General features: G+C 46.4%; 1 protein-coding gene across 2 annotated transcripts; it reads right to left on the minus strand.

Moving 5' to 3' along the window:
• Positions 1-1903: 1903 nt before the first annotated feature.
• RNF2 (ring finger protein 2) lies at positions 1904-23188 on the minus strand. 2 transcript variants are annotated; one of them, XM_085068694.1, is made up of 7 exons: positions 23052-23188; positions 8705-8793; positions 7930-8090; positions 6726-6941; positions 5604-5876; positions 4572-4743; positions 1904-4142 (listed from the first exon to the last, which is right to left on the minus strand). In XM_085068694.1, exons 2-7 carry the CDS (start codon positions 8789-8791, stop codon positions 4041-4043), a joined length of 1011 nt encoding a protein of 336 aa, XP_084924820.1. In that variant the 5' UTR covers positions 8792-8793; positions 23052-23188; the 3' UTR covers positions 1904-4040. The 2 variants fall into 2 exon arrangements, with proteins under 2 accessions (XP_084924820.1, XP_084924819.1); XM_085068693.1 differs by lacking the exon at positions 23052-23188 and adding an exon at positions 22803-23019.
• Between the last annotated feature and the right edge of the window lie 867 nt (positions 23189-24055).

Below are 24055 nucleotides of genomic sequence, written 5' to 3' on the forward strand. Positions count from 1 at the left end.
AGATTTCTTTGGTGGTGAGTTACTCTCGTCTAATTTCAAAAAGGAGGAAGGAGCCTACTGAAGGGCGCTTGGATCAGTGATACAGTAACAAATAAAGTTTCCTTCAGAAATGTAGTGCTTACAGTTCTTTTGCAAAGCTTACCTGGGGATCCCATTGAAAAGCTAAATGGAGGAGAATTTTATGTTCATTAGTGGCATTTTTGGGTTTTTAAGTGGATAGAGTGTTGGCAGACGTAGCTTGCAGTAACACACTACAGTATTAATAGGATAAAATCATTCCTAAACTCAGTTACCTGGGGCAAAGGATTGTTCTGATTACAGCAAAGTAGGTTGAAAAGAAAGTTTAACTGAAGCCCCTTGAGGGAAATGCTTTTGATTACTCTTGCAGCTCCTTTTAAGGAGCAGGAGGTTTTGGATACCTTTTCCAAGCCAAAGCAACTATCCCCAGGTGTGTGGAGGGGCAGAAAAGGTGAAATACAGCTTTGTACAATCCAGGCTCTTCTGCCAGATGGGCAGAAGTTGTGCTGATCTGGTGAGTGAGGGGTTTTGCCTGTTGTAAGGGACCAGCTGAAGGGATGTTTGGAACTCAGGCCTCAGGGAGTTCTCTTGAATTCATCAGTTGTCTCTGCTGTTGACCAGGTAGGGTCAGTCCTGCCATAATTGGCTGACAGAACATCAGTGTTGGTTTGAGGCTGGAGCTTGGGGCATCTTGTTCTTCCCTGCACTGATCCACAGGGTCAGGTTGGCTGTTACAATGGAAAACAGATGGGGAAATAGGTGAGGATAATGCAGGACGTGGTGGCAAGGTCACTGCTCATTCCCTGTCACCTCTTGGAGCAGCCAGTACCCAGTGCTGTGCCAGGCACTGGTGACAGACCTTCAACAGACCTTCACTGGACCAAGGTTTCGCTGCAAGTGGCTTGTCCTGAACAGAAAATCAGAACTGATCAACTGCTGGAAGCCTGAGGGTTGGAAATCAGTTCAAGGCTATCAGCTCAACAGCAGGCTGGAGAATAAAGGCCAGAGGACAATGGAAAAGTATGCTGTAGGGTATGATCCATCTACCAGTATGGGCAGCACAGTGTCACCTCCAGTGCTCTCTACCTGAGGGACATGTCCTCCTACCCACTGGTTTCCTGTTCAGCTGCAATTAAAAGGAGGTTTCAGGGAGTTTAAGCTGTTCAAAGACAACTTGGGTCAGCAGTGGTGGCCCAGAGAGCAGCAGGATCTCCTCAATCAGAGTGTGCTCATGGTCAGTGCATCTCCAGCGGCCCCACTCTGGCCATACACAAGCATTGCCTCTTAACTCAAGGGGCATCCTCTGGTTAAAAGTTGTGGTAAATGTAGAGAGAAAACAAGGGAAGGGACAACACTTCTCTAAATAATGCACCTCAACTGAAGGGGCTCATTACAGTGGCCCTCTGCTGCTTTTGACTGAAGCTGCTCACAGCTGAATGCACCCAAAGCTGCTGAGTTTAATGAAAGTGCTGTGAAAATCCTTCATCCCCTTCCTCAGGCCGCAGGATCAGGTAGGAACAGCAGCACTTACAGTAGGTCAGCTGTTATCTTTTGTGTGCCTCCATTTCTCACGAGGTTCAGGAGTTGAGCTGCACCTGCACAGCCCCAGACAGGGCAGCACCAACATAAACACTGCCCACAGGGGGTCCTTTATCCACCACAGGAGGAAGCAGCACTGGAATTCCCATCAGGTTGTTGATAACATTTTTGCTTTTATTGTCAGTTTGAGCATTTTAGTGGGACTTTAGTTAGACAGGAGATACTTCAGTTGGATATTAGGCTTACCCGTACCTAACACACATTATGTACTTACAAAAGAACATGGCTTTAAAAGGAGGAAGAGTAATGGCATTTTGAAAATAAAATAGTTTATAGCACTAAAGAGTCACAGTGCAATCAATGGTTTAATCAAACAACTACATTATATATATAATATTTAAAGAACATAAATATTCAGGAAATTCACTACAACATGAAAGTAAAAGCTTCACATTCTCCCACACTTTTTTTAAAAGAACTGGGGACAAAGTGACAGACAGCTCCTAGACAGACTGCTCAGCTTCACAACACCTCTCTTGCTTAAGGGATTGTCCATCCCCTCAGCTCTCCCCCAGGAGGGGTGCTGGCACTAATCTAGAATTTTCCCCAATAACTTTAAAGCATTTAGCACAGCCACTCCCCTACCCCCCCTTATATTCCATGAACATGCACTATGGTCTATACAGCAACGCTTCACAAAGTCAGCAAAAACAAGTCTCTATCAGCTGCCCCTCTGTGCTCTGGGGCCTCAGCACTTCCATTTCATGTCACAGAAACCCAAGGCTCTCCAGTCAGAGGGAATAATTAAGTTACTCAAAGAAGCCTGTGCAGTTTTCACAGCAGGATAAAGCTGATCTCAACAGCAGCCAGAAGGGACACTATTTACAAGTGCTAGGAAAGCCCAGAGCCAGGGAAGGGCAAATCCTTCCCAGGAGAATCCCCGAGCAGCAGAACACTTTTGTACCACATGCCAAAGCCAGTGGGACTCCAGGCAGGACACAGGTGGAGTGTAAAGCATAGCCTGTGCTTCCCACCTACCACCAACTCTTCTTGCTTCGAGCCTCAGGGGCAAACAGGAGGGTTCATCAGCAAGTCTGAGAGCAGAGGGAACCTCGTGGTGACAGCTTCCCTTCAGACAGGACATAGGACAGGTCAAGCTGCCCCCTCAGAGCCACAGCAAGGACCAGAGCCAGGGCAAAGAGGCTGAACATACAAATGACCAGCAGCTACCAGACCTTACAGAACAGCCCCCAGCCAGTGGAAAACTGGAATCTAAAGTGTAAGACACTAAATGGTAAACTTTGTCAAGTACTAAAGTTGTCTTCCAAAGTGCTAAGCCATATTTGTTAAAGCTATGGCAAAGTAACAAAAGTAGAATCTTGGAGCAGCTTATAGTCGAAGTCTTCTCTACTCACACTGACACTGGGAAAAGGTCCCTGCTGGAGTTCCCCAAAGAAAAGCACTTGGATGGCCATGTGCTGGAATTTGGGGGATTTGCTTTAACAAAGAAGTTTTCTGGACAGTTCTTTACAGCACATTCACAACAGAGATCCTACTCTAGGGAACAGAGTAGGGCTGTGAAACACCCAGAAGATTTCCTTCAGTTAAGCTGTAAGGACAGGGCAACATTGCAGGAAGGGCCAGGCAGGAATCATTAGGACTGGCATGTCCTGCATGGGGAAGAGTTATGGGTTTGGGGTGTTTGGGTGTTCTCTGACTGAAATATTCATTAAAAACCAAACCAATCTGATGAACCACCTTGCACTGAAGCATTAAAGTGAGCCCAGTAAACTGCAAGGTTTTAAAGTGTCAGTTTGCTCACTGCAGCTCTGTTTGGAATCCCAGAATCCCAGGATGACTGGACTTGGAAGTGACCTTAAACACCATCTTGGTCCAAGCCCCTGCCATGGGCAGCAATACCTCTCACAAGATGCGAAATTCATTTTGTTCCAAGAAAATAACTTAACCTTTCCTGGGGAATCAGATTACCTCAAGATGCAAGACATCCCAAATCCATTTTCTGCCAATCAATCCTTCAGATGGATGATAAATTCCAACATTTAGTACATTCCTTGGCATATGCTGTTATTGAACAAACTTCTTCGGCCACCCAACACTCCATAGTTCACAGAGGTTACTAGAACTGTGTCCAATGGAGCAGAAATTCAGATTTACCTGGACACAATGAAGCCATTCCAAACTGGAACACTGGACCAAGTGTAATGTATTAGGAACAAAAAAGCATCTCAAACACTGGAATGCACTGGAGAAGGTCATTTAGTCTCCGAGGGAAAAAACCAAAAAACTCAACCCAAAGACTAAATTAAATACAGCCCAGAATACTGTCTAGTCATATTACTGAGGATACTGAGAGTGCCCAAAGGCACCATGTGTGTTGTCCATGAAGAAACTGGTGGTGCCTTTTTTAATATTAAACAAGTCATAGCTATAAAAAGAGTCAGTCCCATCCCAGTTCCCAGCACTTATTTGTGCTCCTTGGTGGGGGCATAATACAGTTCCATGGGTTTGTTCACTTTCCAGTACTTCTCACTGACCAGTTCCAGGGAAAAAGACCCATTTAACACCTAGAAAAGAAAAAGCAAAATGGGAATGAATGAATGAAGTAAATCTGATGTCATGCTGTAGAACAGGCTACTTAATACTTGAAGGTGTTGACTTGAAGGAGTCACCAATAATGTTACAAGCTACAAGTTACAAGCTAAAAAACCCAAAGATTCTCAAGTGAAGTAATATTTTTCCCTTTTCAATTTTCATTGTAAAAGAATGGCATAAGCCATGGTTGGTGCCATCACTGGCTTTTCCCCAAGTAATTTCTATGGCTCCTTTTCTACCAACCAAGCTTTTGCCAAAAAGCAACTGATCTGCTTCAGAATTACCCGGTGCCATGAATTTTACCCTGATGCAGCTGGGAAAGCCCAGCTGAGTGGGTTTTGCCCAGCTATGCATGCAGGGCTGTGGCTGCCCAGCCTGGCTGGGCCACAGGCAGTGCTTACAGTGAACTGGCCGGCGGCAGTGGCGATGTAGATGGTATACTGCTTCTCACTGGCCGTGTCCAGGGTCATCTGGTTGGACTCTCCTTTGCTCCGCAGCTCCTCCAGGGCCAGCCTCACTGCCAGGTACTTGGACAGGTGATCCACCGTGGCATTGCCCGAGGTCTTGATGTACCTGTGACAGCAGCCACAAAGATAATCAACCATGGCTGAGCAGCAGATGTGGGGAAGAGCCATCTGGAACACCCCAAATATTAAACACGTCAGCTAGGAAAAGGCCTTTAGAGACAATTCCCAGATGGAGCTTCTCATAGATTTACACACATCACAGAGAGATGTCACATCAGCAGAGAACACCAAGACCTGAGGAAACATCACAACACTACTCTCTGCTGTGAGCCAAAACTTGCAGGCTGTGCTTGGACTGGATTATGAACAAAAAAAAATGGCAAGAAAAGCTTCCAGCCTGCAAATGCTGCTCACACAAAGCTGCCCAGAAAACTGCTGACACAACACATAAGGTTTGTTTATTCCCAAAGGATCTTCGAATAAGTAGAAAGGGGCTGATACAACACCATCATCCCACCAGTGAACTGCAATGCTAGAAAACTTTAAAAACTTCTTTCTTTGTGATCAAAGGCTTAAAACAGCTTATTAGTGGATTTTTTACAATAGTTGAGCAGTACCATCTATTTGACTTGGAACAGAAAGAGGGAAAGAGTGCTTATTCGCATTTGGCCTTGGCACAGGTTGGCCAGAGAGGCTGTGGCTGCCCCTGGATCCCTGGAAGTATCCAAGGCCAGACTGGATGGGGCTTGGAGCAACCTGGGATAGTGGAAGGTGTCTCTGCCCCATGGCAGGGGTGGCACTGGCTAGCCTTTAAGGTCCCTTCCAACCCAAACCATCCTGTGATATGATTAAACAGGATGTGGTGTGACTGAAGTAAATTGATTTTTAGAAGCCCCAAGAAGTGACAGAACCCAAAGCACCAGGAAATAGCAGCAGAATGCCCAGAGATGGACAGGGCACACCAACCTCGTCTGTGCGCTGTCGTCGTTCTCCATGAGGGTGGGGTGAGGCCTGAACACCAGCTCGATCTCACTGGCCCCATCCATCACGGGGTCTATGGCCACTGTGGCGTTGTTAGTGTCCAGCTCCAGCCCTGAGTCATCCGAGGTTTTGGTCCTCTTGTTGCTGGGCCCTGCCTCCTGGTTGCTGTGTGTGGAGGCATTGCTGCAGTGGGAGCTGTCGCCATTGTCCTCAGCCCCACTGCCGTTCTCGATCTGCTGCTTCTTGCCACGCTGCAACCTGGGCACACACGGGCACTGTCACACCCTGACCCCTCCAGATGTCCCAGCACAGCTCCCTCCAGCCTGGGCACACGTGGGTGCAGTCACACCCTGATCCCTCCAGAGCCCAGAGGTCACAGCACACCTCCCTCCAAGTGAGGCATGTGCACACAAGAACTGAACATTTCCCAGATGTTTAAGGTTTAAAAACTTACTAGCATTAATTCTTTCATAGAAAAAGATACTCATAGACAGGACTATTCATTTCTTCCTGTCCCTCAAACACCTTTTAAATATGTTTTAAGACCATTTTAACTTCACACAGTTGTTTTTCAGGCAATTGCAGACCATTATTTTCATCCAAACATGGATCCACGTGTGATTAAAATTATAAATCCCACCATGCTTTACCACAACAAACTTTGGGGCCTTTCTCCCAACTGGCTCTCTTAGGTTTAAAGGCACACCTGAAACTTCATCAAGGTGTAAACACCATATATTCCAGCCTGTGAATTAAGCTGCCACAAAACCCTAAGTTCTGGTATTATGTGCATTTATTGGCATGTAAGGGGACCATTTTGGTGCAGGATTCATTGTGTTACAGTTTCTTATCTAGGACACAGCCATAATTTGGTCAAGTTAAGCTGAAGTCTTTATCAAGCTGCCACAGAAGTCACAGGGACTGATAAAAAGATTTCTATTAGCAGACAGAAGGTTAAAAATTCTTTTGCCAAAGGTTAAAAATTGTTTTGGCAGACTTCAGAAGAGAGGAGAGGAATCTCAAGCTCCACAGGGCGCGAGAACAGGCTGTGTATTTTTAGCCTAAAGGCAAACGAGGCACACGTGGACAACAGAGGTGATTATGTACCTGTTCATAGCCTGAATCTTTAATCCCTCCTCGATGCTGTGGCTCAGGGCTTGCTGGTTGTTGTGCTTGCTAATCCTTGCCAGCACCCTCTCCTGATGAGCTTCGTACTCATCCCGGCTCGGGTAAATCTTACTGATGAGAGCGTCGAAATTGGGGTCTGGCCGCAGAGATCTTTTGGAAACGAGCTTTTTGCGACATGTGGGACATTCTTTGTTGCTGGACACGGACAAGAAGGAGGCAAACAACAATTAACTCTCCAGCACTAAAACACTCTGCTCTTTTGCTGCCATTCTTGGTCAAAGTGCTGGCTAAGACTCACTATTTGGAGTAAATCAGGAAAGGGGCTTCTGTCTCTTGACAGATCAGGTAGCTGCAGATATTTAAACAAAAATCCCAAACATATCTCTCCCTGCTGCTCTTTTATTTTAATGTATGTTTGAGCAAACTATATTTAGACCAAAGAATTCAAAAGTCCCACATTCCCTTCTTCCCTTCATCTTCTGGCTGGATTTTTACCTAGAAAAAATGGATGTCTAGTGGAAATTATACTGAGGCACAGTCTTAGGAGGAAATTCCTCCCTGCGAGGATGTGAGGCCCTGGCACAGGGTGCCCAGAGAAGCTGTATCTGTCCCTGCATCCCTGCAAGTGTCCAAAGCCAGGCTGGACACTGGGGCTTGGAGCAGCCTGGGATAGTGGAAGGTGTCCCTGCCCATGGCAGGGGGTGGCACTGGATGGGCTTTAACGTTCCTGCCAATCCAAACCATTCTGGGATTCTATGATTCCATGGTTTCTAACACTCACAGGACACATAATTTGAAATGGCTGAAGGCCACATAATTCGAAATGTATTATTAGGAGAAGGAACAGTAAGGGAAATGAAACTTGTTTTTGTCAGTAGTATTTTTGATTTACTGGCTCTAAGAGAAAAAAAGAACACACAAGAAGACTACAACTTCTTTCAAGAAACAGAATGATGATTTTTCATGAGGAATGAATTTGATCTGTCTTCCAGAGATGGCTGAACATGGAAAAACAATGTTCTGGAAAGGTCTGCTGCACATTCAGGAACTCCCAGTGCAGAGTAACCACCTCACGATGGTTAACATCAACCTCCAGGACACTTCTACCTCAAATGCAACCCCCGTCCCCTGGCAGTGTCCCCTCCCAGCAATGTCCCCCCGTGTCCCCAGGAGTGCTCCATACCCGCTCCTGAGGGCAGTGATGATGCAGTCAGCGCAGAAGCGATGCAGACACTCCTTGGTTGTCATGGTGTTCTTGAGCATGTCCAGGCAGATGGGACACATGAGCTCACTGTGCAGGCTCCGGGGGGACACCACAATCTCCAGGCCATCCGTGATGGCTTCCTGGCAGCAAAGAAAGGAGAGGTTCTTTAATGGGATGGAGTCTCTTCCTCATGGAGACAGTGTGTTTTACCCAAGGGAAACACCGCAAAGAGACACAACATACACAAACACTTCAGGCATGCAAAACCCCAGTGCTGCCAGCTCTGCAACACTCAACAAAGACAAGGAGCTGCTGGAGAGGCTCCAGTGGAGGCCACAAAGCTGATGAGGGGTCTGGAGCATCTCTCTAATGAGGAGAGACTGGGCCTGGTCAGTCTGGAGAAGAGAGGACTGAGAGGGGACCTTACTAATACATATAAATATCCCCAAGGGGTGTCAGAGGATGGTGCCAGACTGTTCAGTGGTGTCAGTGACAGGACGAGGAGCAATGGCCATAAACTGAAACACAGCAAGTTCCACCTCAACATGAGCAATAACCTTTTTCCTTGGAGGGTGCAGAGCCTTGGAACAGCTGCCCAGGCAGGGCCTGGAGTGTCCCTCTCTGAGACATCCAACCCCCACCTGGAGGTGTCCCTGTGTCCCCTGGTCCAGGTGGCCTTGACTGGGCAGGGGGCTGGGCTGACTGATGCCAGAGGTCCCTCCCAAGGCCAGCAATGCCGTAGTTCTGGGATTACCTGGGGTGTTCTCTGCAGCTCGTACAGACTGAGTTCCCACGTCTTGCTCAGAGGCTGCGTCCCGTTGGTCTGCACAGCCTGAGACATGGCTGGGGAGAGAAGGGACACGGGCTGAGCACTCAGGGGTGGCTGCCTCGGCATTCTCTCCCCTCCTGGGCCACAGCAGGGTCAGTTCAGCCAAGCAGAGGCTCCAAGAACAGCTGCTCCCCCATGTACCAGACTCTGCTGTGGCACACACAAGATAATCCCCTGCTTGTGCCACGCCAGGAGAACTGAGGCAGCTGCTCAGCCATCAACACTTGGCAAAAATCAATCCCGTCGTTAAACAAAAGTGACACAGAACTGAAGGCCAGAGAACTTGGGCCACAAATGCCACCTGATGTGGAAAATAATCCTAAAACATGCACTGCCAAATGTGCACACAGGCCAAGCAGGGTCTGCTTCCTAACCCAGGGGAAGGGCAAAATGAGACAGACCACAGCACACCAGGCAAATGTGCTCACTGGGGCACACCACAAGGGCTTTTTCTTCCTCCCCAAAATACATCCCAGGGCCTTTCCCATCAGAATTTTGAAGAATGCAGATAAACCAAGTGAAATCCAGTCACTGCATCATCATCATCATCATCTTAGGAAGACCACACAGAGAAACTGCACTGCTGTCCCATCAAAATTTTAGGACTACTGTACGTGACAAGGCAAATTACCACACAGAATCACAGCAGACGTGAAAAAGTCTGGTCAAAATGACAGAAGAAAATGATGTTTCTGAATGAAAATACTGATGTTTCTGATGAAAATACTTTCAACTCTGGGGGAGAGGAGGCATTGCTTCTTTAAAAATGCCTGCCTTGAGCAGGAACACTTATCCCAGACTAAGAGGTATGTTTAAAAAACTAATTGTAACTATTTAAATGGCAAGACTGCAAGTGCAGACATTTCTACTATGTGGAAGAAGTGCTTTCTTCCTTTCTTTTTTTAAACCTGGGTTCACATTTCCAGACCCTTCAATTCAAAGGCCAAATGCATTTTCTGTTGGCATCTACCACATACATTATAATTCATTTTCCAACTCATTAAGTTCTATATGAAAAGGCCCAAACTCTCTAGAGAACAAGGTTACTATATAAGCTTTAATTAATTGTGAAGGGAAAAGTGAGAGAAGCAGTGCAGAGCACTAGATCTACTTTCATACAGGCACAGAAATCAGAGTCTTCTCACTGGGTATTTTTCTTTTTTGAGAAAGGAGGGGGGAAAAGCCTGGCATAATGTAGCCACATCTTCTATTATGTCTATTATGTAGAATCACAGAATCATGGAATGTTTTGGATTGGAAGGGCGCTTTAAACTCATTTCATTCCACCCCCTGCCATGGGCAGGGACACCTTCCACTATCCCACATTGTTCCAAGCCCCAATGTCCAGCCTGGTCTTGGACACTTCCAGAGATCCAGGGACAGCCACAGCTTCTCTGGGCACCCTGTGCCAGGGCTTCCCCACCCTCACAGGGAAGAATTCCTTTCCAATATCCAATACAAATCTGCCCTCTGTCAGTTTGAAGCTATTCAACCTCCTCCTGTCACCCCAATTCCTCTCAAGAAGTCTGTCTCCAACTCCAGTTTTACTGTGTAAATATTGTGCCCTAAACCACAGTTTACTTGTCACAAGAGACATTCTCCTCTGCAGATCAGAGAAGTCCCATGTCCACTTAGGACCTGACCAGCCCAGTAAAGGTAAGAAGCCACCATGGCCCAGCTGCAGCCTGAAGCACTGGGCAGTCATGTCAGGATTTTGTGGGTTTTATTTCAGTTATTCAGCAGTATGAATTTAATGATGGTATTAAGTGACCATCTCAGCAAAGAAAGGAAACACTTTTCTCAGTGTTCTGATTTCCACTAATATTTAAGGCAATTCCAGGTGTATAGGATGCCAAATCCTCCAAGGTAAGGATTTCTGTTATGCATTGCTCTAACAGAGGCCAAACATCTGTGTCTGCACTGGATACCACTCTTGTGTGCTTTTAAAGCTGACACATTCAATTAACCATCATTTCAGCTGCTGAAACACATTCATGAGGATGCTAATCACAACCCTTCCCAAAACCTGCTGGAGCACACGGCCCAAGCAGAGGAGTCCCAGAGGATCCAGCCTGTCCTAGCCAAGAGCCTGCTCTCCCCATCTGAGTGAAGAGCTCCTCCCAGCAGTCCCTGCATTCACAGGTAATTCCTCACCTGAACTCATGTGCTGGCAGCTGCTCTGGGGGTCAGGCTGTCAGCAAACCCATCCATCTGCACAACAACTGCACTAACACCAGCATTTTTGCATGGAAAGGGTGCTCAGGCCTTGGCAGGAGCTGCCCAGGGAGGTTTGCAGTCCCCATCCCCGGTGGTGTCCAAGGAAGGCCTGGCTGTGGCACTCAGTGCTCTGGGCTGGGGACAAGGGGGGAATCAGGCACAGCTTGGACTCGATGGTCTAGAAGGGCTTTTCCAGCCTCAATGAGATGGAATTTATCCTGTAGCCAGCAAGGCTACACTGCACAGAGCACTGCAGAGCTGTCATGATAAATAACTGACCAGCTTTACTCAAGAGGTTTCTTATCTGAGATGCCAAGTGCTTCACTCTCCCCCTAAGGGCTGCACTGACAGTACTTTCAAATTTTAAGAGGAAAAACAGTGGCCTTAAAGCCAGCTGAAAGCTGGAGAGATTCACACTGCCCACCCTGTCACTATCAAACTCCTCCTCTGCCTCTGGCAAGGGAAATCTGAGAAGCAGTGGAAACATGGTCAATTCAAGCATGCTGGATCAACAATACAGAAAATCAAATTACACTCCACACAGTTTCTAATCTTCTTGTTGTTCAATAAACAAGCCTGCTTAGCTTTTCCCCTGATCCCCTAAAATTTCCAGATCTATACTGGTCCAGAAAAATGCATGTGAAGGAGGCCTGACTTCTCTTCCCTCTGGCACTGGTGGCTCTCAGACTGGGTTGTGTTTGCTCACACTGCTGAAAGCTAGCCCAGCAACATCCCCAGCTGGCACCAGGATCAAACACCCAACTCCACAGCCAGGAGAGGCATTTCCACTCAGACCATGCAGTAGCCACCAAGTACCAATCAGCAGTCACAAAACCATAACCGGTGTAGCACCTCTTCAAATGTTCCATCACTGCAACATTTTCCATTTGTCCAGGGAATTGACGTGGGAAACACCTCTACATTTAGCTGACTCTTTAGTAGGACAGTCCACTGCTACTGGATTTGAATCAGGCATCTGCTAAAAGAAAATCTGGATGGCTCAGGTCACATTGGCTGATCCTTTCTAGACCTACAAAAGTAGGATGTTTTTAATGAGCAGAGGGAAGATTATCTTCCTGTCCTTGACACAGTGTTCAGAGGGAAAAATAGAAAGTGGAAAGTTCCTAGACTCTGAAGGTACAAGAGACTTTTTTATTAACCACTACTGGCAAAGGGACAGAAGATACAGAAAAAAATGTCAAACCTCACATTCGATCTTCAGTCTGAAAATTTATTCCAGTGAAATCTCACATTCTTAAAATCGCTGGCATAGATCAATGTTCCTCTGCATCCCTTTCGGCTTTGTTTTTCATAGGAGTCTTACGTGACAGTTTCTCATGCTCATTTTCCCAGCTCACAGATTTCACCTCAACAACAATCACTTTTCACCTGTTCAACATTTCAGATCTTTTCCACTTTATAAGGAAGGTGGGATCTTCTTCACAGGTCACACGTGTAAGCACCACAAACAATGTGCAGTCAGACACCCCTGGGAGCCCTTGTTGAAAAAACTTTAACACAACACAGCCTTATACTTTTTATTATCTTCGTACCTTTATGACTTGTCTGTTCCCACTGGATATAAGAGGAAAGCAACCAGTCACACACCAACAGGCTGAAATGAAGGGGAGAAACCACATTCATGGAATCACAAAACAGTTTGGGTTGGGAGGGACCTTGAAGCCCATCCAGTGCCACCCCCTGACATGGGCAGGGACTCCTTCCACTATCCCAGGCTGCTCCAAGCCCCAGTGTCCAACCTGGCCTTGGACACTTGCAGGGATCCAGGGGCAGCCACAGCTTCTCTGGGCACCCTGGGCCAGGGCCTCCCCACCCTCACAGGGAAGAATTCCTTTCCAATATCCCATCTAGCCCTGCCCTCTGGCAGATCAAACCTCTTTCTCTCAGAGCCACTAGCAATCCCTTGTTGGGATTAATCCTGTGGCCAGAGAGCCATTCTTGTCAATCAATAAAAAAAATCACCTTAAGGAGTATTGTATGGATCCCTGCAACCCTTCAGACTGACTAAGTCTTCAGGCACAGCAAAACCCCTAAGCACAAAGCTCATAATTACAGGCTACACACATCTGTCACTATCAAAGCCAGAACTGATTGACAAACCAACATATTCTTCAACAACCTTGAAGAAAACCAGCTGGGATTTAAAAACTTAAGAAAATAAGTCTTGCTCCTGAAGGGCTGGGAAACAGGCAGTTATAGGAAAAAATATCAGTATGGAACATCCTGTCTGAAAAGCCCTTGGATGTCCTGCCTGCTCACTGACTGGGGAATTTATGCTGGGATGTCCTTCTTCCAAATGTGCTTGGAAAAAAACTCCAGCAGATTAATATCCACACTTGTCACACACCACATCCACTTTACAACATTCTACACTGGAATACATGCAATTATTTACTCCAATGTCGTCCTGAGCGACAGTAGGGTGGGCATTTGGATATCCCATTCCTGACACTGTCCAGTGAAAATAAAATCCAGCTGGCAGCACATAGAGCCGACCAGTCAGAGCTGTGGGCAGCCAAGGCAGGAGCTCAGCACCAGCTTTTCTCTGCTCCTGCTCATCCCCAACTTACCTTTCACAGGTTTCCAACCTCACATCCATCAATGCGTAACGGCTCCTTGCTGCTATTTCTGAAAACATGTCAGTTCTGAAAATGTAATATTTCCTGAGCTCTATCTCAGCACTAACCTTGATGCTGGTCCTGCTTTAACCAGGGAATGCTATCAGACATTCCCCACAACCTGGATTATGCTCCAAAATGCTTTGCAGTGCCTATTTCAGCCCAGACAAAGTCTAAAGAGCATCTGCAGTGTGGTTGTGCCAGCACACCTTGAGATCAGGAAAGGCTGAAATGGCACCAAGCAGCTGGAGAGAGAACCCACAAACCCAGCTCAGGTGTGACCATAACCACACCAGTCCCTATTTAACTTGCTGTGATACTTTCATGAAAAAAATACCACTTTTGAGGACAAAAATTGCATCAGGCTCCGTAACAAAAAAATACACACATTTTCAGAGAGTATTAAAATCTTAGAAATAACTGATTTCTGTTCCAAGTTGTAAAAGGTAAATATTTAGAATTAAAACAGTAAAAGAGTTAGACCTCCATTCAGCGTGCCAAGTTCAACAGCACCTTCGACCATTCTGGTTTGTCTTTCCAAAGGATTAGTTCCTTTAAAAACAGGTATCATAGTGCAGTTACTTGGAAATTTAACAGGATTAGAGTTTTAGGTTTTACTCTCTCATACCATGACTAGTGTTTGGAACAGATTGCACATTTTCACAGAGTACTCAATTCAATCATTCATTTCAATTTATTCAATCCAAGCATTCTGAAACTTAAGGTTTTTTCTACATTTACTTGCTGGCTTTGAGCTTGATTTGAAAAAAGAAATCCACATAATCTGAAAGACACTATTTGAAGGAATTAACCTTCCCACAGTTCTCTGGCAGCTTAGATGGATTTACATGCAGTTGTAATCTAGGACAACTGCTACTAGATTATAATCCAGTATGTTTAGTATTCACTCCAAAGTTTTTTTCCTGTCTGCATCAAAAAATCCCCAGGAAACAGCTGAAACAGGTTCTGGCCTGGAGCTCCTTTTGTTCCCAGCTCTGAACTTCCCTGCTCAGTGATCCTGGACAATGATGTCACTGCACCTGGCTGTGCCTCCCATGCCTTGTCTCTGCCACCACTCCTCCAATTGTCTCTTGCTGAGTTTATGCTGCATTTACTCTGATTATACCCTGCTCTCCAATGGGACTAAACTCAAGAGACGAAGGTCCTACTGGACTGGGTTTAGTTCATTCAGCCATCAGGCCCTGTCCTCCCAATCCACTTCAATGTCACAACATCCCTTACTGGCAAGGTTTTCACTTCTATTTGCAAATTTAATTCAATATTTTATGAGCCATGTGCAGAGTCATCTTCTCTTGACATAATCACACCCAATCTATAAATCCAGCCTCAGGGACTGATGGTCAGAGTTGCAATCAAAGCACAGTGGCTCTGCAGAGCAGCTCCAACACACAAGGTTCAAGTTGACAGCCTTGCAGGCATCCAAGAGATAAGGTATGACTTGGTATCCATCAGATCATCTGGTAGAGGCACCAAAACTCCATTCAAAACCTCGAGGAGCCGTGCGCTCCCACCACCAGCCAGACACAAAGCAGCAATTACTTAAGGTACTAAATAAAAAATGAGAAAGTATTTCCTATACAGACAAAAGGTGCAGAGACAAACAGAATAAAGTGCTAAGAAGTGCTGAGCAGTAGAATCCACAGGGGAACCTAATCCTACCTGAAAGCAGAGAGCCACAGCCAAAGGGCCACCAATACCAGGTCACTTGAGAGGGGCTGTGGGATGCCCACGCTGAGACACAGGCACACTCAACTGCATGTGGTTGTGACCTATCTGAGCAACTGGCCCTGCTTTTGCCAGGGGGTTGTACTGGATGGTCTCTGGAGGTCTCTTCCAACCCAAATTATCCTAATGATGCGGTTATCTCATTATCAGAGATCTTCATCCTTAGTTTTGCTGTATAGACAGTGACAGCCAAGAAAAACCAACAGCAAGTGACACAAAGTAGCCAATAAACCACAGCCACAGCAAAGAGGTGAAGAAAGCCGAACGTGACCTTCTTCTGTCCACACACCTTTAACAATCCAGGAGGACAAATATCATCCTAGGAGCATCCTCCTTACCCACAAAAGAAACATCAGAAGGCTGTTTGGGGACAACAGTGATCACCACTGTTTCTTTGATCTACATGGGAACAGCAAGGAGGGATCTGGGCCCTCAGACACCTGGTGTGTTGTAAAGAACATCCAGCAAGTCTGCTTAAGAACGGGAGTTTCCTCCATAAACACGATATAGCCACATCTTTAAGAAAAAGAACACCTAGAATAGAGCTGTAAATAGTGCAGATTACCTGTCAACCTGCAAGTTCATGAGGATCAGATAGAGATTAAAATATGAATGTTACCAAGTGAACAGTTCCAGCTATTCATAGAACACCTGAAACCACATTTGTGGGCTCATTTCAAAATGATTACCAAACACTTTGTCAGTTAATACTGATGGGAATGTGAGCTCCTCTGCAAATGCCTGCTATGGTTAAAATTGAGTTCACAGTGCTTCCACAGAGCCAGCACTGCAAATATTTTGTATACATTAAATAGAAGTCTATCAATGCAAAGCACAATCACAGCCAATTAAAAGACTATTAAAGATGGCAAATTAATATAAACTACGAAGCTGAAACGTCACATAGCAATTCCATGCTTCACAAGCCAAATCTGGTAACAATTAACAAGTACTTACACGGTGCTTTCCATCCTTATGATGTGTCCGTTTACAAGCAGACACACCCTCTCTGTGTGCGGGACAGAGACTCTGAACTAGATAAAAAACAGGGGCGAAGAGACACAGAATCATATAATGCCATATCATCACAGAATCATGGAATGGTTTGGGTTGCAAGGGACCTTGAAGCCCATCCAGTGCCACCCCCTGACATGGGCAGGGACACCTTCCACTATCCCAGGCTGCTCCAAGCCCCAGTGTCCAGCCTGGCCTTGGACACTTGCAGGGATCCAGGGGCAGCCACAGCTTCTCTGGGCACCCTGGGCCAGGGCCTCCCCACCCTCCCAGGGAGCAAGTCCTTCCCAAGTGCCCATCTAACCCTGCTTTAAAACTACATGGCTCTTGTCTCTTACGGAGCTTGATTCAGTATCTTGTTGATCTGTGCTCCATGAGAGAGAGAAACCATCCCACCAGCAGCTCCTCGGCAACAGTGTGGCTGGGAAATAAGACAGGAATCAGACTCATGTCAGGGCATCAGCCCTGGATCCTGAGCTGGGCTTTGGTAAGCAGTGTTTAAAAGCACCTGCATCATTAAAACTTTGTCTCCACCAGAAATGACTTTGTGTCATTCCAACTCCAGGTACAACTGAAGCAACACTCACTCAAAATTAAACACGCGATAACCACCCCAACAATTTCAATTTAACAGTGTTTGCACCTGGCTCCATGCCATCCTATTTTCCTACTTTATTTACAGAAGGAAATGAGGAGATTAACATTCAAATGTTTTGATCAATTATGTCAATATGGCCCGACTATGGCTGAGAAAACAATTTAACTGCAATAAAACCAGAAAATTAATATTAAGACACCAATTTTACATTCAGATAGGTAAACTCTCACTGAAGTCAGACAGTGGATAATTGGCACAACAGAGAAGTTACTAATGCAATAAAACTACCTGTAAATACATGAGTGACAAATGTTCCCCACACTCATGGCTGTGCCAAGTTCTACGTTTAAAATACTGAGAAATCCACATTTTGTCACTCTATACAGAACCTCAGTGCTGCCCCAGAGCACTCCCAGCCAGGAGGGAAAGATGTATAATTAATTCAAGACCACAGACTCAAATCTGTCCCAAAGCAGCCAATAAAACGGAGGAATGCAGAGAAAATCGGAGGCACCAACATGGTTTAGCAGCCCCGACAGTTGGTAACACTGAAGACCTTTTCCCAGCATGACTGGCCCTCTCAGTCACACCACAGCAGAGTTCTTCATTTTCCTGACAATTAGTCCCAAACTCCCATTTTCCCACTGCCTGCCCATAAACCTAACAGCACTTCTCTTCAACATTAAAAAAATACTTCCCTGGAAAGCAAGAAACGACACCTAATGCTGGGATTATGGAATGTCTGTAAGGCTGTTGGACAGATTACATCTGACAGAGAGAAAAAATAATATTGGCATTTCTGAAACCCATGGGCTTGGAAGAGCATGGTCTTTTACCTTTTCTTGGCTGTATCTACTCTCCTAAGAAAGCATTTTGCCCGGTGCCTTGAGATACGGAATCTTCCAGCTAACAGCCATTCCCAGTTCCCTGGCCCTGAGATGGATCAATCCATTGAGTTGGGCAGCATTCCCAAACTGGCTGTGAAGCTGCTCCTCTTGGCTCAGAGACACTGGAGTGTGACCTCACTACAACTATCTACTGTGCATCTGGACACCTCTGGAAAAGCTCGGGCAATCCAGCGCTGACAGAAGTGTCCAAAGGGGGATAATCCTCCAGATTTAGGTGTCAAGGGCATCAGGGAAAAAAAAAAATCTGAATTAAACTGTTACTGAAACTCTAGGCTGTTTTATCACAGCGTTGGGAACAGCTATGTACTTCTGGACATGACACAAAGACGTAATTTTAGTTGGTGCTTCTCTGTGTATTTACAGCAGGAAAGTATAGCAGCATATAAGTACCCTGAGTCCAGGGACATCCCTCCTACGGAGCTAAGGCTCAAATTTCAGTTTACTCTAACAAGGTCTGTACTCCGTGCATCAGTGGCCTTTTCACATCTCCTCCTAGATCACTCCATTCCTGTCAATAACCTCCAGTCCTTAGTGTCAGCTCCCCATTTCCAGTTCTGTATCCCACCCTCTTGGATATCTCCTCAGCTACAAAACCTGGAATATATATAAAAATACCATGACATTTCCAGAGAACTATCTATATCATACCATTTGCCTCCAAGGAGTCCAGAGCTCACCTGCTCAAACTCTTCTCACATTAAACCCAAGCTATTCCTAAATTACAAACCATAGAATTCTTTTTTAATCTCTAAGGATTAATTAGGAAACTTTTTAGGTTTTGGTAAACACACACACAAAAAAGCAAACGTCAACCACTGTTCTAATGCATCAGGCAGTAAGATTATTTTAATCATTAAAGCTCAAATCCTGAAACTTAGCCTTTCATGCCATCTGTATCTTGTCTGAAGTAGCATTAAAATATGTTACAACATCAGTGCCTTCTGCCAGGAGTGGAAACAAACCCAAAATTGTTACAGGAAGAGCAACTTTTCATTGTTGACGTGAGTCAATAGATCAGGCAAGCACTTGACCTCAAATGTGCTGAAGACCTTTGTGAAAAATTCATATAAAAAGGAAAATAGCCATTACCAAGGTGTAATTTAGCCCTGTGAAGTAACAATATTAAACAGAACTCAGGGGGAGTGAGCAGAATTGTGATTTTCTTGCCACTTGTTTAATTTTATGCCAAGTTTCTCATATCATGAAGCATGCTACTGTATACTCTGTGTGACTACCCAAGTGAGTTTCAAAAACGAAGTTCTTAATCTCCTAAACTAACCTTGGACTTCAGTATTAATAGCCAGCTGGGAAGAAGAAAAGCCAAAGTTCCTTTCTAAAATTCATTTCAGTGCTGTATCAGGTCAGAACAGAACGGATAAAGGACTGAAAACTTCTGGGAGCAAATAAAAGTAAAGCTTCAAACTGCAGAAAAGTTTAATCTGTCACAGGAACTAAATTATACAAACAATTCATGATCTGTGTTGCCTTAGGATATTTTTAATAAGATTTAATTTTTAATTTTTCCTTGCCCTGCTCTGCTAGCACACTTTTTAAGGCTAACCACTCTCTTGCTGTCTCTTTGAAGTAACAGCTGCCGAAAACAAGACCTCAGCCCTCCAATCAATAAGGTAAAGTTTAATCACCTCCTTGGACTGCTGCTTTGGTACAGTGCTAAAAGAGGCTTCTAATCAAATTTTAAGAAACATTATAAAAGTTGAAGCCAAATCCCCTGAAATTCAGGTGAACTGCTCTCCCCAGTCTACCAGGATGATATCAAGCAAGACATTTATCCTGCCCTTCAGCACACAGCATCCCTACTGCCCATCCCATTTATCAACAGAAATGGCAATAAGCAGCAGCATTCTATTGCATTTATATTCTAGGAGAAATTCTGAGAATGTCAGACCAGGAAATATGCTTGTGTGCCCAGCTTTTCCAGAGTTATGCTAGAGAGGCACAAGGATTTCTCCCCCACTTGGCAGTGAAGCGACACCCAACAGTGATAGAATTTCCTTGATGAGAACAAAAAGACAGCTTGGTTTTTAATAAACAGAAAATAAACTCCCCCACAACACCTGAGAGACAAAAAGACTCAAGCCATTTTACGTCTGATTGACTTAATAGCTGCAATAAATACATAAAAGCAAAACTGTGAATTTGGCAAGCAGGCAGCTCTCACCTAAAACTGGGCAACAGCAGAGAACAATTTGTGTTTCAAGGACTCCCTCACAAGTAAGACTGTCCATTTTGTAAACAGTACTACAGGAACAACACTTAACACAGTTTAACCCAGTAATTATACAGAACAGTTCAACGTTATCCCCAAGAGGTGAAGAGTAAAGAATGGATTAAGTTTTAATTAGTCAGCAGAACACTACTGCTAGCTCCCAGCTGTCAGCAAGAGAGCTCCAGGATCCAGAAGTGGGGGGAAAGCAGACAGGGGTAATTCCTCAAATATTTCTCCACCACAACAAGTCCACAATATCAAATGCTGCTCGTTCCTCTGAAAATTAAGAATTTAAGGTCAGCTTTGAAGGCCAGTTATTTGCATCAACAGAAAGCCAAGCAGAAGCAAGCTGAGGCTCAACAACATCACTTCTCCAATCTCATTACTCTCTGTCTGCATCACTATTAAACTGCTGATCTATTCAGAAAAAAATAGGCAAAAGGTATTTAGGAAAAAACAATGGAAGGAATTCCATTACTCCAATGCTTCTTTTGTGCATATTGCTAGAACTGGTGCTTCAGTAAGAGCAGATCCAGTGCTCCTTCTACGAAAAGTACAACTGAGCAGTTGCAGACTTATGTCTCATTTTTAAAGCTCCTTTCCCTCCCCCCATTACATTCGTTTTGCAAGCAAGGGAAAGAGTTTAAAAAAAGGTGAAGAAATTCACTTAGCCCAACATCTATTTCACATGTAAGACTGGCGGCTTTCCTGCAGCCTGTATTTCTATTCAATGACAGAGCACTGAAAATGCCAGAAACCTGATCCAATCACTCAAGATGCCCAACCAAGTCTTTATACTCAACCTATTACCAGGCATCACTCTTAAAACACAAAGCATCACTGATCAAGGGAGACACATGCAATTTATTCCACTGGGGCCTGCATATTATTTCACCTCTAAGACATGACAGGCAGTGCTTTTCCTGGCAGCTGCAGCAAGGCTGGTGCTTCAAAACTTTGAAGCCAAAGGTCAAAAATTTTAGCCACTGAAGAAGTGAAAAAATACCCCTATTGCAAAGTCTGTGTCCCTCTATTACCACAAAGTTGAATGCAGACAACAAGAAGGCAGTTAGTAAACGCTGTGAGTGACAATTCATGGCAGCAGTGAGGTTTAAAGATGCTCTCAATTCATCGTTTCTTAAAGGTAAGCTAAGTTACACCCAGCCACAAACTTGTGGCTGACACTGCGGCTCATGCTGTCCAGTGAAAATTCCTGCCATCTCCAGAGAACTGATAAAGTTAATCCTTCCACCAAATATATATTTTAATGCAAAATATACTGCTCATCCATATCTGCTGCTGTCACAGCCAGCGCCTCTGCCTTCGCTGACAGCTGAATGTCAGCTCTGAGCTTGACATGATGTATAAGAAAGTCAAATTATCTCATTACACAGGTTTTTAATGGAAACACAGATGAATACAAATCAGAGCACCCCTGCAGGGAACTCCTATGACAAATCGAGTCTTTGTCACTTAAATGAACGACACTCGATTAAAGAATTCTCCCCGAGCAAAAATAATTTCACCTGCACACCAGTCATGTTGTTTCAAACGCAAGCAATTCCCTCTAATTCTTAAAAGCCCGTGTGCAGTGCAGTTACCACACAGAGCTACAACCACTTCCAAACAGGGCTGAATGAGGAATTATCATACTGGAAATCATTTTTCTCCATCAGCAGTCCTCTGGATTTCTGTGGAATTAGGCACTTGATCCAATTATTTTCCATAGAAGAGGGCCTGGAAAACAAACAGCTTACACAAATCCCGATAAGAATATTGCTCAGTGCACGTTTCATATACACACGGTGCCATAGGGTTGGTGCAAGGAAGGCAAGCGAACCTGAAGAGCTACTGCAGAGTGTAAAACTTGGCAAGAAACAGGTGCTAAATTCGTACGGGAAGCAGTGGGAGCGATGTGGAGGGAGGAGGCACACCCTCAGCTCCCGGCACAAATCCTTCTGCACCTGCTCCTTGTGGGAAGCGACATTTTCCCGGGAGCAGCCGGGTCGCTGCCAGCCCCGGTCCGCGAGCATCGCGCCCTGCCGGCACCGCTCGACACAGCTCCGGACAGACAAAAGACCGGCAGCGCCGAGCTATAAATCATCGCCAGGACGGTATTGTGCCGAGGGGCGATCTGCAGGGGCAGCGAGAGCCGCTCGGGGCCGTGACCCTGCGCTGTCCCTTGCCGGGGATGGCAGCGGTGCTGCCGGGCTGCTGCTGCGCTACTGCGGCGCGACGGAGCCGTGCGGGCTCTACCCGCAGCTCCCAGGCGTGCGGCTGCACACATGCACTTACACACGCATCCCTACGTGCATGTATAGGGAGACAGCCGCACAGATAGAAATATATCTGTATAGACGTGTCTGCCGGCTGCTCCGCGCTCGGCAGCCCCACGCTGGCCCCGGGGCCCTGCAGCACGGCCGGGCTGGGAGCAGCCGGGGCTCCGGGCTGCTATGGGCCGCTGGCCACGGCTCCTCCCGGCCACCCCCGGCCCCCGCCCTGCCGGAACAGCCCTGCAGCCGCCCCGCCGCCTCCCCGCCCCGGGTCAGCCCCGCTCGAGCACCGCTCACAGACACGTACAGACGCGCACGACTCCGCGCCCGCCCCAGCCCCAGCCCCAGCCCCGCAGGGAGAGAGAGCCCCGGCGGCGCCCCGGCTCATGGCTCTGGCTCACCGCCCGCCGGTGCCGCCTCGGTCCGTCGCCGGCGGTGCCGCCGCAGCCCCCGCAGCACAATATGGCGAGCGGCGGCTCCGCAATGGAGCTCGGGAAATAGAGGGGAGTTACATATTCATGGCCGGGGCTGGGCAGGGGGAGCGCGGACGGGGCGCTGCGCCCGGGCTTCCCTGCGCCCTCCTCCGCCTCCCTCACGGCTGGGGCGCGGCGGTGGCCGGGGCGGCTTGGTGCTTTCCCCGCCCTGCCTACTCCTCCGGCCTTGCCGCCGCCAGAGCTCCCCATCCCTTTCCTTTCCCGTTCCCGGGATGCGGCACCGCGCCCTGCGGGGCTCCCTGCCCACCGCGGCCCCTATCCATTGACCGCCCTGCCCTGCCGGGGCTGCTGAGCTGCCAGGCGAGGTGCAGGTCGCACATCAGGAGGAATTCCTTCCCGGAAAGGGTGGTTAGCCATTGGAATGGGCTGCTCGGGGCAGCGGTCACGGTTCCTGGAGGTGTTGAAGGAAAGGCTGGCGGTGGCACTTGGTGCCGTGGCCCGGCTGGAGCGGTGGTGCTGCGCAGAAGTTGGACTCGGTGATCCCAGAGGTGTTTTCCAGCCCCGGGACTCTGCTTCCCGCAGCAGCCCCGGAGCTCGGGGCCGAGGGGCGAAAGGGACAGAAGCTAAAGCAAGACTCATGCTTCTGTTTGCTATACAAAAATACACATTTAGGTGTTCTCGAGCATCTCCAGCTCGCTCTGCGCTCTTAACATGATATAAACGTTTGTCGTCCCGTGTCTGCCTTTTAACATTTGGTAAATTAACATTGGTTTTATGAGCTTTGGGTCTTCAGAGGTGCCTTTACTGATCTTGGCATTAACTGTTTTATAGCAATAGCAAGGCAGTGCAGTTAGTGTAATTAAATCTGGTGTGAGTAAAAAGTGTACAGAGATCAGACGTGAGTTTGAATTAATACTTCAGTCTTTAATCATGCAGCAACATAATTACGATTATTCGATACGGAGTATTTAAGGCAACCCAATATGGAATATTTAAGGCAATTCGGCATGACGTATTGTACGTTTTCCTAGAGTGTTACAGCTAGTGTTCTCATAATTAGAATATTTTAAAAGTCCTCGTTTGGACTTTCACCTCTCCTCGCAAAATGTCACCTATTTTTGAGAAATTCTAGCTTGTGTCAGGTCATTCCTAAGTAACTATTTTTACGGAGTAGCTTTCACTCCCTCACACTCCTTATGACCTATACTGGAGCCTATATA

Source organism: Lichenostomus cassidix, chromosome 8 (assembly GCF_008360975.1).
Source record: "Lichenostomus cassidix isolate B80296 chromosome 8, HeHo_3.0, whole genome shotgun sequence".
Taxonomy (NCBI): domain Eukaryota; kingdom Metazoa; phylum Chordata; class Aves; order Passeriformes; family Meliphagidae; genus Lichenostomus; species Lichenostomus cassidix.